The sequence below is a fragment of the Vespa crabro genome, chromosome 20 (genome assembly GCF_910589235.1).
Source record: "Vespa crabro chromosome 20, iyVesCrab1.2, whole genome shotgun sequence".
NCBI lineage: Eukaryota > Metazoa > Arthropoda > Insecta > Hymenoptera > Vespidae > Vespa > Vespa crabro.
In genome coordinates, this window is record NC_060974.1 from 2,046,566 (window position 1) to 2,058,792 (window position 12,227).

Here is a 12,227-nt window from a genome sequence, read left to right on the forward strand (position 1 = left end):
GGCAATTCGATTCATATTGTTACAGCTTTATTTTGCTTGATATATATATATATATATATATATATATATATATATATATGTGTATATATATATATATATCTACCTGTCTCTCCTTTTATTAAGACATTTACATTATTTATGCTTATTATGCTTTTGACAGTGTTACATTATTGCATAGTTTTCTTTATTATATCATGCGAATAAATGTTGTTTTCATAAATCTTTTTGAACGTCTTTTATGTCTTTCAAGATATCTGAATCATCTATGATATCTCTTTCTATTCCCTTCATTTATCTAATTGTTAAATAAAAAACGATTATATATACTATAATTAACGGTCCTTTATCTACAATAAAAACGTATTATTAATCCTTTATTGTTTTTCTTTCACACGTTCTAATTATTTTATCAGTTTATTTACAATGTGCACTTATTAGATATCATAGATAAATTTCATTTATCAGTTACAATCATATGAAATACTGCTCTTTTTTATTATTATTATTATTATTATTATTATTAAATTTTTTAAACGAGTAAATCATCAAAGTAAAGAAATCGATGATTTATCTTTACGAAATATCAATAAATCTTATCTATTAAAATATAACAATCGAAGTCAAATTTTGACTTTTGAGTTTAAATAATATGATATGATCTATTAAAATTTTCTATTTGATATTCATCTGATTACATAAGAAATTTTATTACTTAAAATTATTTAACCTCTGTTTAACAATCATTTAATACTTATGAATATATATATATATATATATATATATATATATATTCTTATATACATATATTCATAGTTATAAATATATATATTACATATATATATACATACATACATACATACATATATACATATATATATATATATATATATATATATATATATATATATACATACACACACACACACATATATATATATATATATATATATATATATATATATATATTAAGATAATGAATTAAATTCGTAAAATAGATTTAGAAATAAATGTAAAACGAAACACATAGATACCATAGTTAGCACAGAGTCATCATATTTCTTCTCCTTCTACATTTCTTTTTATCTCTCTGTTCATTTCGAGATTGCAACGGTCAGTCGTCATTCGAAGAGACAGAATAAATATAACCAACGCATTATCTCGTTAGTTTTATTCGAGATCATCCAGTGAGTCTCTCGCCATGTCGGGAAACATCTCGCTACTGTTCTTACTTTCATTAGCCTTGTGTCAATTATGCTTCGTTTCAGAGGCCTTTTATATATCAAAACGGTTGTTAGAAGAGAAGCACACATGCGGATACGAAGTACGTAGAGAATTTAATTTTACAATTTTGCAGAGAGATCAATTTACAGAAATTTATTTTTTTATTTTTATTTATTTATTTTTTTCTTTTTCTTTCTTTTTTTTCTTACTTTTGAACGATTACTACTTCATTTGTTTTTCTCTCTTAACCAATTTGTATAAATTCATTATGTTTCTTATTTATTATCAAAAACCTGAATATAGTTAAAATGTTTTGCTTTGTTTTTTTTTATTTTTTATTTTTATTTTTATTTTTCTTTTTTTTCTTTTTTTTTTAACCAGTCATGCCCAGTCATTCAACCGGATAAATTAAACATTCATCTGGTTCCTCATACGCACGATGACGTAGGCTGGTTGAAAACCGTCGATCAGTATTACTTTGGAAGTAAGTATACTATTGCTGACAAATAATTATTATACTTTCTATTAAACTTTTCATCTATTATCAAGGTCGATCTAAAATACAGAAAGCCGGTGTTCAATACATACTTGATAGTGCAATCGAGGCGTTATTAAAAAACCCCGATAGAAGGTAAAAACGTTATCATATACAAATGATATCTTATCGATAATGTAAATACATGTTCTAACGATAGAAATTTGACAACAGATTCATATACGTTGAAACTGCATTCTTGTGGAAATGGTGGCTAAGACAGAACGAGGATGTAAGAGACAATGTGAAAATGTTGATAAACGAAGGAAGATTAGAGATTATCAGTGGCGCCTGGAGTATGAATGATGAAGCTGTCACTCATTATCATTCCATCATCGATCAGTTTACATGGGGATTTAGGTAAAAAAAGAAGAAAAGAAAAAAAAAAAAGAAACAAAGAAAGAAAAAACTTTTATATTCTTTTATATCGATTAATAAGGTTTAAATTAATTAAAATTTCTTTTCCTTTTTAATGTAAACATTATTAAACATGCAGGAGATTGAATGATACCTTCGGTAGTTGTGCTAGACCACACATAGGCTGGCAAATAGATCCTTTTGGACATTCGAGAGAACAGGCATCTTTATTTGCACAAATGGGATTCGATGGTATGTTGTTTGGTCGTTTGGATTATCAGGACAAGGCACAACGTTTGAATGACAAGAGTATGGAGTTTATCTGGAAGGCCAGTCCTAGTCTTGGTAAAGATTTTCTAATAAATTTTAAAAACGATCTAAGAATCACGTTTAAGTTTGTTTTTTATCTTGAAAAAAATGCTGGCATATGTTAAGAAACAATTTTTTAAGACGTTACTTGCTACGAATTATTGTGTTATTTATTTATTTTTTTTTCTTTTTTTCTTTCCCTTTACTTAGGTGATCGTGCAAACTTATTCACTGCCGCAATGTTTAATACTTACAGTCCACCGCCTGGCTTTTGCTTTGATGTATTATGCAATGATGAGCCAGTGATAGATGATCCTGATAGCCCGGACTATAACGTTAACACGAAAGTATATAATTATCTATATTTCATATAATTCTCATAAGAAAATATATTTTAGAAATCTTGTTCGTTGAATTAAAACTGTTTGGAGCATTGTACTAACTAACAAGAGGAAGATTAGAAATGGAAATAATATTGAAATTTATCGATTAGATAAATTCTTTTTATCAAATTTAGTCTTCTAATTGACTTATAATTTTTTGAAAAATTTACATTTATATATATATATATATATATATATATATATATATATAAATTGAATTGAGTTGGATTATTTACATTTCTAATATATTTAATGCTGCTGCGAGATCGATAATAGAAAAATTGGATTAACATTTTCTCCTTATTCCATATTTTACTTTACTTAAATATAACGATATACTTCTTTTTCTCTTTTTTATTTTTTTATTAGATAGATGATTTTCTAAAATACGCGAAAGAGCAGGCCAAACATTTCCGTACAAATAACATTATATTGACAATGGGAGGAGATTTCACTTATCAACAGGCGGAAATGTACTTTACAAATTTGGACAAATTGATAAGGTATTAACATTTCGATTTCACTTATCACAGATTTTAACTTGTCTCAATATATGTATATATATATATATATATATATATATATATATATATGTGTGTGTGTGTGTGTATGTGTGATATTATATGTGCGTGCGTGAGCCAATAATATCAACAAAATTTATTTGCTTTTACTACTATCATTAACAATTAACTTCATTTAATCATTTTATTATCGTCATTTATATAATTTATTTGAACGTTGGAAGTATATTAGAATGTTGTTTGATCCGCAGCAGCATTAGTAATAACAATGTTAGGAACAATCACTCTAATAATCATATCAAAAATTAAAACCAAATGACTCTTTTTTTTTTTCTTTTTTTTCTTTTTTTTTTCCATTAGTACGATAAATTCACACTTCGTACATATTAGTTAAAATTATTGATAAGATTTATATGCATGGACATACATTAAAGAAATGGACTAGTGACCTCTGACATCTGGTAAGTAAATAAATATTCATGGGCCGTTAACAGGTGGAGTTATTTTTGGCGTATGTACAAATTCAAGCGAGATCTTACAAAACTAATAATCTTATCGTCACTATGGGAGATGACTTTAACTATCAGCAGGCAGAAATGTGGTTCACCAATTTAGATAAATTAATCAAGTAAGTTTTGCCGTCTAAAGCAAATAGAAAAAAATTATATTCTAATATTATCGCGTTGATGCTGTAACGAAAAATTATTATAAATGAAATACAAGGTAAAGATTATATAATTATTATAATACATGTCATAGCGTTATATAGATCCAATAATATTTAATTGAGTTACGAATAAGTTTTAATAATATTAAAATAAACATATGTTTGAACTAATTGAACAATTCACCTTACGTGCATCATAAAAACTTATTTATAATTTAACATAATATTTTTCAAAATGTTAGATTATATATATTTCGATGTAATAAAATATTGAAATTATTTATATCCATTTATTATAGATACGGAAACGAATTAAATGGATCAACGGTGAATCTATTTTACTCTACACCATCTTGTTACTTGAAAGCACTGCACGATGCAAATATTATTTGGCCAACAAAATCTGATGATTTCTTTCCTTATGCAAGCGATCCTCATGCTTATTGGACAGGATATTTTACTTCAAGGCCAACGATAAAATATTTCGAAAGAATGGGAAACAATTTGTTACAAGTAAATCTTCGCCAATTCCTGTTTAATCTATCTAATATATCTAGAAAATAATTATCGTACAAATTTTGTATACGTATCAGTTATATTATTATTGTTTTTACAGGTTAGCAAACAATTGTCAGTTTTAACGAATTCGAAGGAAAACGAGAAAGAATTGGAGTATTTCCGTGAAGCTATGGGAGTTATGCAACATCACGATGCAGTTACTGGAACAGAGAAACAATTGGTTGCAAGTGATTATTCTCGTTTGTTATACGAGAACATATTCAATAACGAAAAATTGGCTGCTAAATCTCTTTAGTAATAACGACGATTATTATTTCATTATTACAAAAAAAAAAGATTTTTCTTTTTCTTTTTTTTTAATGACATTCTATCTTTCTTCAACAAATATAATTTTTTTTTCTTTTTTTTTTTTTTTTTTTTTTATTTAGCAATTGGGCCAATAAAGGAAATATTTCCAATGACAATTTGACAATGTACTCTTGTTTGGAATTAAACATTAGTGCTTGTGCATATACCGAAGATAATGCAAATTTCATTGTGACAGTATACAATCCTTTGAGTCGGCCAATTTCCACTTATATTCGTCTTCCGGTACAAGGAAATTCCTATGATGTTCTGGATATGACAAGTATAATAATATCTTTTATTATAATAACTTTTACGATAAATCGAATGATTGATATTCTATTGAATTAAATCCATAGCGAATCTCAATGTAGTCTCTCAAATAATACCAATACACGAGAGAGTATTACAAATACCTGGAAGAAAAAGTAAAGCAACGAAAGAATTATTGTTCCATGCTATTGATTTACCAGGATTAGGTTACAAACGTTATATAATAAATCTAAAACCCGATACAGAAGAAACATTTGTCAAACATACAAACACTATAGGAGAAGACGTAAGTAAAAAAAAAAAAAAAAAAAAATTCACATTTGTGTTGGACATTTTTTTACTAACATTTAAAAATAATCTCTAACTATTCGACAACGTTGAATTTTAGCTTTATGCGATAAAAATTGACGAATCTGGTCAAATAATTGTTGAAAATAAGAAAGACATGGAAGTAGTCTTTGTTCAATCTTTTCATTATTACGAAGGAGCAGCAGGTAATAACAAAGTGTTTGAAAATCGATCATCCGGTGCATACATCTTTAGACCTAAAACAGCATCGACCTTTAATTTGCCATACGAAGGAAAATACTCTGTCATTAAAGGTAAATTGTCTGAAGTGTCAACTTCAAAGTGAATGATCAACTATGATAATAAACTCCTAACGATAGACAAACATCATACATGCATGCATGGAAGTGTATAACTCCTGATGACAGGCAACCATCATACATACGTGCCATTTGTTTCAGGTCCTCTCGTAGAAGAAATTCACCAAACATTTAATCAATGGATCAGCCAAGTTGTCAGAATTTATAAAGAAGATGAACGTCTGGAATTCGAATGGCTCGTTGGTCCTATTCCTGTCGAGTAAAAAAATTATCATATATATATATATATATATATATATTAGGTTAGTCCAAAAGTTCGTGCGCATTAGTATCATGTATATTTCGTCAAAATGCGCATGAACTTTTAGACTGACTTGATATAATAATTATTTTATCTACATAACAATAATGATTTAATACCATAATCTTTTTTGTTTTTCATTATGTTATCACAGTGACAAAATTGGTAAAGAAATAGTGACGAAGTATTCGACTTATATTAATTCCGAAGATGAATTTTATACGGATAGTAATGGTCGAGAGATGTTAAAACGTAAGAGAGATTACAGACCTACTTGGAATTTGAAACTTTACGAACCTATATCAGGAAATTATTATCCTGTTACGACGAAAATCTCTTTGAAGGATAAATTAAGACCATTAAAGTTCTCCGTATTTACTGATCGTTCCCAAGGAGGTACCAGCATGGAAGATGGAGAACTGGAATTAATGGTAAACAAAAAAAAGAAATTATATGAGATTTAAAAATTATAATAATATTATCATATATATAAATCGTACACTTATAATACAGCTTCACAGAAGATTATTAAAGGACGATGCATTTGGTGTCGATGAAGCTTTAAATGAAATGGCCTACGATACAGGTTTGGTAGTACGTGGTACTCATTGTATCCAGCTTAGTAATTTAAACAATAGCTACTCTTCGTTAAAAGAAAAAGAGATACCATTAAAGTTAGCACTTCGTCCATCGATCTTCATTACGACTCTCTCTGAAACAAATATTAATAATTGGCATAACACTGATGTAATAATGTCAACGAAAGTATGTTGTTGTTTCTTTCCCAATTTTTTTTTTTTTTTACAACAATTTAATTATTCTTATTTATTTATTTATAAGAGAAAAGTCATATTTATTATTATTTTATAGAAATCAGGACTGTCTAAGAACTTACCACCGAACGTTAATATTCTTACTTTAGAACCTTGGAAAAATGGAACTATTCTATTAAGACTTGAACACATATTTGAAGTTGGTGAATCCAATGTATATTCTGTACCTGTAGATATTAATATTAAGGTAAGTATTAATATTGAAAATTAGTTTTCGACATAAATATATACTTGTTGAGATTAAATATCAAATAATTCTATCTAATATTGCTCAGGACTTATTTACATCATTCACGATAACATCGATAAAAGAAACAACATTGGGTGCAAATCAATGGTTAGAAGATAGCAATCGTCTAAAATGGAATCCAGAAACGAATGATATTCTAAGCAATAGCGAAGATATTTTCAGACCTATCAGAATTCAAGATGAAGTGATCAATATACATTTAAAACCAATGGAAATACGTACGTTCATCATAGAAGTATTATATCATTAGTTTTAAATGCATTACTTATACATATACATATATGTATATGTATGTATATATACAAATGAATGAAATATATGTATTAAAAAAAAAAATTTGTATTATATCGATAATAAAAACCTATTTATCATTATATATATATATATATATATATATATACAATAATAGTAATAATAATAATAATAATAATAATAATAATAAAATATTGTATTTATAACTATGTATCCAATGAAAAATCAGTATACGTATACACCAACACCAATGAAGAGGTATGATCAAATTTATTTATGTACTTTTATCTTAACCCCTTAAGATGTAACAAACGACGTTTAAATTTTTGTTGATAATTCATACCTGAAAGAAAATTGTACTATTTTCAAAAGTTTTCATTACGATATAGTGAGATGTCGTTAAAGGATGTAAAAAATGATGGTCCACCTAAGAAAGTAAAGCCGAAAAGAAAAAATTACATCTATATATATTATATATATGTATATATATATATATATATAATTTAACTAACACAGATGTCACAAGAAATACAAGAAGAAAATTCGTGGGCTCAAACGTTGTTAACTATAACACCGGAGGATGATGCTGTACTGAGAGAAATCAAATCAAAGATTTTGGTGTCCGCAAACATGAATACCCCATTGGATCTAAATACCGATAGTTTTGTTTACAGACGACCCCTAACTCCAAAGTATCTCGTTGATTTTAACGAATTAGAGGAAGAAAATAATATTAAACACGTCGAAGTTCAAACATATTTGCAAGGCGTATCGGTCGTTGACATTCCAATCGAATATAAGGATCAAATTTCACAAACGTTGTATATGAGCTCGCCTTGTCCTCCTATGAAATATTATGAAGATATTATGAGTAAGTAAGATTTCTTTTTTTTTTTTTTAATTATTTTTACTATCATCTTTTTTATATATAAAATTATTTTAAATATTAACATAAATCTTTCTGTGAGAACTTTTTGAATTTTATTTTCATTTTTATTGAATTAATTAACAAATAAGTCGTGTTTTATTATAATAATAAGGTTTTTATATTTTAAACATTATTAACTTACTAATATTTTAATAAATAAAAATTATAATAAATAATATTTTCTTTTTCTTATTATTATTATTATTATTATTATTATTATTATTATTATTATTATTATTATTATTATTATTATTATTATTATTTTAATTATCTCTTAATCAATCTAAAATACAATAAACCAATGAACATTAAAAGAAAATCTATGAATAATTGATGAAATATTTATTAGCATCTATGAGAGATGGTCCAATGCCAGAGATAAAAAATACTCGTCAAACGCAAACAATACTTACGATTGATCCAGATTTAACTCTACAAATTACCATAGAAATATTGAAAATCGACATTACAAAGGAAGAAAAGGAAGAAGAAGAAATAAAAGATATACGTTTTGTATGGAACGAAGAAGATTATTTACAAACTGAGCTTGATACCTTGATATCAGATATCCTATATTATTTAGAAGAACGTGTTTTTTGGATTTTAGATCCAACGAATCTCTTACGACCGATTACAATTGAAAACTTTACTCAGACCTTGGTAAAATACAATGGAATAACGAATAAAATTGTAATCGACAACGAAACGCAAACTGAATTAACTTGTCAACCTAAAAGTTCCAATACCGAATTACTTTCAGATTATCAAGCTAATAAAAACTTGATAAATGAAATATTAAATGATTGTTTGGACAGGACCATTGAGTCTGTAATATTGACTCAATATATTCTCGATGAGATCATTAAAAAGTGTGGTGATTTAATTAGATATCCTCCAAAAGATCAAGATGTTCAAACTGTAGCTACTTATACGGTAGACGAAAAGAAAGATGATGTTATACGTAAATTACAATTACCAATGGTCGTTGATTCATTGGAATCATCGATTGTGGTATTAGCGCTCATCGATGATCTGCTACAATCGGTTTGTGAAGTTATCTATGAAAATGCGTATATCGTCACTAAGTCTATTATTCGAGATGCAGTTATAAAATCTGCGTCCATTGGTTGTAAAATAGAAAAAATACGAAATCAAAAACACGGTTAGTTTTTACATTATATATATACACATACGCACGCACACATAAAATTATTATTATTAACCCTAGTTGTGCCTATGGATTATAAGACAATCCCAGACCGATTTAAAGTTAAATTAAATTACAATTTGAGCATTGTATGTTTCATGAATTTTTGTTTATGAGGAAAAAATTGAAAATACGTTTTCAAATCTACTGACTATTATTTCCGAAGGTTCAAAGAATATATAGTATTTTTTTGAAATCAAAATTATTCATTATTCTATATAAATGACAATTGTTCAAAGTGCCTGGATTTGTAGCGAATCTTTGAAAGTGCATAACTTGAAATTATTTTGAGATCTAGCACAACTAGAGTTAATTAAAAGTAATCATTAGAATTTTAGCAAGTAACTCTTTTGATTTATGTTGATGGTTTAACTCATATAAAAAAAAAAAAAAATAAGTTCTTTCAATAATTTAGATAAGCTAATCGAGCAGATCTTAAGTCAAAGAAGAGAAAAGATAGCAAAGTTAATGATGAAGAAGGAAACAGATACAGTCTTTACACAGACCAGTATATCGGGTATCCACGAAATAACGAAGCTTAAGGAAAGTATTAGCTGTATTTGCTTAAAAGATTCAAAGTGTTATGCGTGCATAAAAAGAGATAAAGATATACGAACGTTGCGTACGCAGGATATACTTTTAGCTTATAGTAGTAGACCATGTCAGGTTGTTAGTAATTCTTTCAAGATAGAAGCTGATAAAGTCTCTTCAAGTTGTATTACCGAAGAAAGATCATCATCAACGATAAGTACAACTTCAGTTTCGGATAATTCTACCTCAGAATCAGCCACAACAATCGATATTGTTCTAAAGCCGAAAGAAAGAATAAATCTTACAGGTAATGTCAATGTTATTTTTTCATTTATACCAAATATATATTATAGAATAAGAAAAAAAGATATTTACTTGTTATTATTCAAAAAGATTCTCTTGATGGATGGACTCGTGCAATTGATACAGCTTTAACTATACCATGGTCTCCTCAAAGTAAAAAAAATCAATTTATCTTATATATAAATTAATATATATATATATATATATGTATATATTTTATGATTAGTAAAATAAAAAATAATCTTTTTAATACGAAGGTTCCTTGAGTGACACCGATAAAAACGAAAAGTTAAATTTGCAAACTATGAAGGTATTGGAAATTTTGAAGAGTACCTTCTGTATTCGTGATACCTGTCCTATATCTGTCTTAGAAAAACTGACAAAAAGATCAAACGAGGTAGTCGATAACGTTCATACGAATACAATTAATAATTCGTGCCTTTGTTCAAAGGAAAAAGATGATTATGTTAATGAAGAAAATATTGAAAATAATAATAGTATTATCGATACCAAAACTTGTAACTCGTCGTTTGAAAATGATAAATGTTTGTGTCATATTTGTTATACATTAGAAGATACTTTGAGTCAGTTTCCTGAAAATAATAATTCTTGTAACGTGAAAATTATTCCTATACAATCGACTTCATAAATACATATTTATGTATAGGATTCTTTCATATATTTGTACGTACAACAATTGATTGTATTACATCGATGTGCTATAACGTACATATGATGTATCGAATTCATAATATTCAATTTTTGTTATATAAGAAAATTTTACAATAAATTATAAAAATTTTACAACTTCTTTTTCTCTGTTTAAACTTTTTGAAATAATACTTTTGTTATTGAATAGACTGTACACAACAACTTCGACAATTATCTTCGAATACAATTATCTTCGGTATTAGATGTTTAATCGTACATATTGCATCATACTTTTTATTGAGTATTATATTATACGTAAGCAGTATGATCCAATCAATAATTACATACATATTTTTAGAGCATATTTGAAAAGGTAAAATAATTTTTTTCTTGTCTTTTATGTAACGTACAGTTTACTCTGTGGCAGACATATTGAATCTATTATTACTAGTTTTGTTTTTTCGAGATATATAAAATTTTTTGAAGTTTTTATTTCACATATATATATATTGTGAATAAATTATTAATTTGTTATCACAAAAATGTATTAATCGTAAAATTATAAAAACCGAAAAATTAGATATCAAGATATTTATAAGCGTACAATATTGTCACTTTTACAATAGATCACACATATCCTATGAATTATAAGTAATGTACATTTATCAAAGTTTTATAATTATTTATGGCATGAAATGTTAGGTATTTGATTAACACGCATATGTAAAGAAAATACCAAAGATTCTTATTTTTTGGTATTCATTAAGTAGTTCAATGATAATCACATATAAATTAATAAGAAAATATAATTTTATAAATACTTATAAATAAGCATACGTATAGTACTAATTTATAATTATATATAAAAGTCCAAAAGTCCATATATGTATATATATTATATATATATATATATATATATCTGTATAAATCTGTATGCTAAAATTGGTATGCTATTAATATTTTTGGTCAGATAAAATATAAGAGTAAAAATTATTATAGTAAGTAAATCTCTTAGTATCGAGATAAAGTGCTTGACTATTAACGAATGAAAATTAAAAATAATAATAGAAAATCATAAAAAGGTCTTGAAAAAATGATGTAATAGATAAAATTCTTCGTTGTTTGTAAAAGTAAATTTTGCATTGTAGAAGTCATCAAGAAATGTGTACTTCTATTTAAAAAAAAAAAAAAAAAAAAAAAAAAAGTGGAAAGATGATGAGATAAAAAAAAACT

The 12,227-nt window shown here is 26.4% G+C and overlaps 2 protein-coding genes and 1 long non-coding RNA gene across 5 annotated transcripts; 2 read left to right on the plus strand and 1 right to left on the minus strand.

Moving 5' to 3' along the window:
* Positions 1-39: 39 nt before the first annotated feature.
* On the minus strand, positions 40-1,142 carry LOC124431194. Its single transcript, XR_006943928.1, has 2 exons — positions 1,032-1,142; positions 40-347 (listed from the first exon to the last, which is right to left on the minus strand). It is a non-coding gene; the product is annotated as an uncharacterized LOC124431194 (long non-coding RNA).
* On the plus strand, positions 1,105-7,625 carry LOC124431187 (lysosomal alpha-mannosidase). Of its 2 annotated transcripts, none has more exons than XM_046978771.1 (17): positions 1,105-1,321; positions 1,603-1,705; positions 1,771-1,852; positions 1,931-2,116; positions 2,253-2,458; positions 2,633-2,769; positions 3,821-3,954; positions 4,293-4,506; positions 4,610-4,806; positions 4,941-5,140; positions 5,217-5,416; positions 5,519-5,732; positions 5,880-5,997; positions 6,194-6,470; positions 6,553-6,804; positions 6,910-7,059; positions 7,148-7,625. In XM_046978771.1, the coding sequence occupies exons 1-17, from the start codon at positions 1,199-1,201 to the stop codon at positions 7,370-7,372; spliced, it is 3,018 nt and encodes a 1,005-aa protein (XP_046834727.1). In that variant the 5' UTR covers positions 1,105-1,198; the 3' UTR covers positions 7,373-7,625. The 2 variants fall into 2 exon arrangements, with proteins under 2 accessions (XP_046834727.1, XP_046834728.1); XM_046978772.1 differs by lacking the exon at positions 3,821-3,954 and adding an exon at positions 3,175-3,308 and having other exon boundaries at positions 1,109-1,321.
* LOC124431189 lies at positions 7,551-12,093 on the plus strand. Of its 2 annotated transcripts, none has more exons than XM_046978775.1 (6): positions 7,551-7,632; positions 7,764-8,245; positions 8,652-9,464; positions 9,925-10,347; positions 10,434-10,496; positions 10,601-12,093. In XM_046978775.1, exons 2-6 carry the CDS (start codon positions 7,891-7,893, stop codon positions 10,990-10,992), a joined length of 2,046 nt encoding a protein of 681 aa, XP_046834731.1. In that variant the 5' UTR covers positions 7,551-7,632; positions 7,764-7,890; the 3' UTR covers positions 10,993-12,093. The 2 variants fall into 2 exon arrangements, with proteins under 2 accessions (XP_046834731.1, XP_046834730.1); XM_046978774.1 differs by lacking the exon at positions 7,551-7,632 and having other exon boundaries at positions 7,724-7,809; positions 7,891-8,245.
* Positions 12,094-12,227: the final 134 nt, after the last annotated feature.

What these genes read in the sequence shown, in the direction of transcription:
- LOC124431187 (XM_046978771.1), top strand. Translation starts at nt 1,199, where the DNA reads ATGTCGGGAAACATCTCGCTACTGTTCTTACTTTCATTAGCCTTGTGT. An exon ending in AAAATACTCTGTCATTAAAG is followed by an intron (nt 5,733 to 5,879) that starts GTAAATTGTCTG and finishes CATTTGTTTCAG; the next exon opens with GTCCTCTCGTAGAAGAAATT. An exon ending in ATGGAGAACTGGAATTAATG is followed by an intron (nt 6,471 to 6,552) that starts GTAAACAAAAAA and finishes CTTATAATACAG; the next exon opens with CTTCACAGAAGATTATTAAA.
- LOC124431189 (XM_046978774.1), top strand. Translation starts at nt 7,768, where the DNA reads ATGTCGTTAAAGGATGTAAAAAATGATGGTCCACCTAAGAAA. An exon ending in AGAAAGAATAAATCTTACAG is followed by an intron (nt 10,348 to 10,433) that starts GTAATGTCAATG and finishes TTATTCAAAAAG; the next exon opens with ATTCTCTTGATGGATGGACT. An exon ending in TATACCATGGTCTCCTCAAA is followed by an intron (nt 10,497 to 10,600) that starts GTAAAAAAAATC and finishes TTTAATACGAAG; the next exon opens with GTTCCTTGAGTGACACCGAT.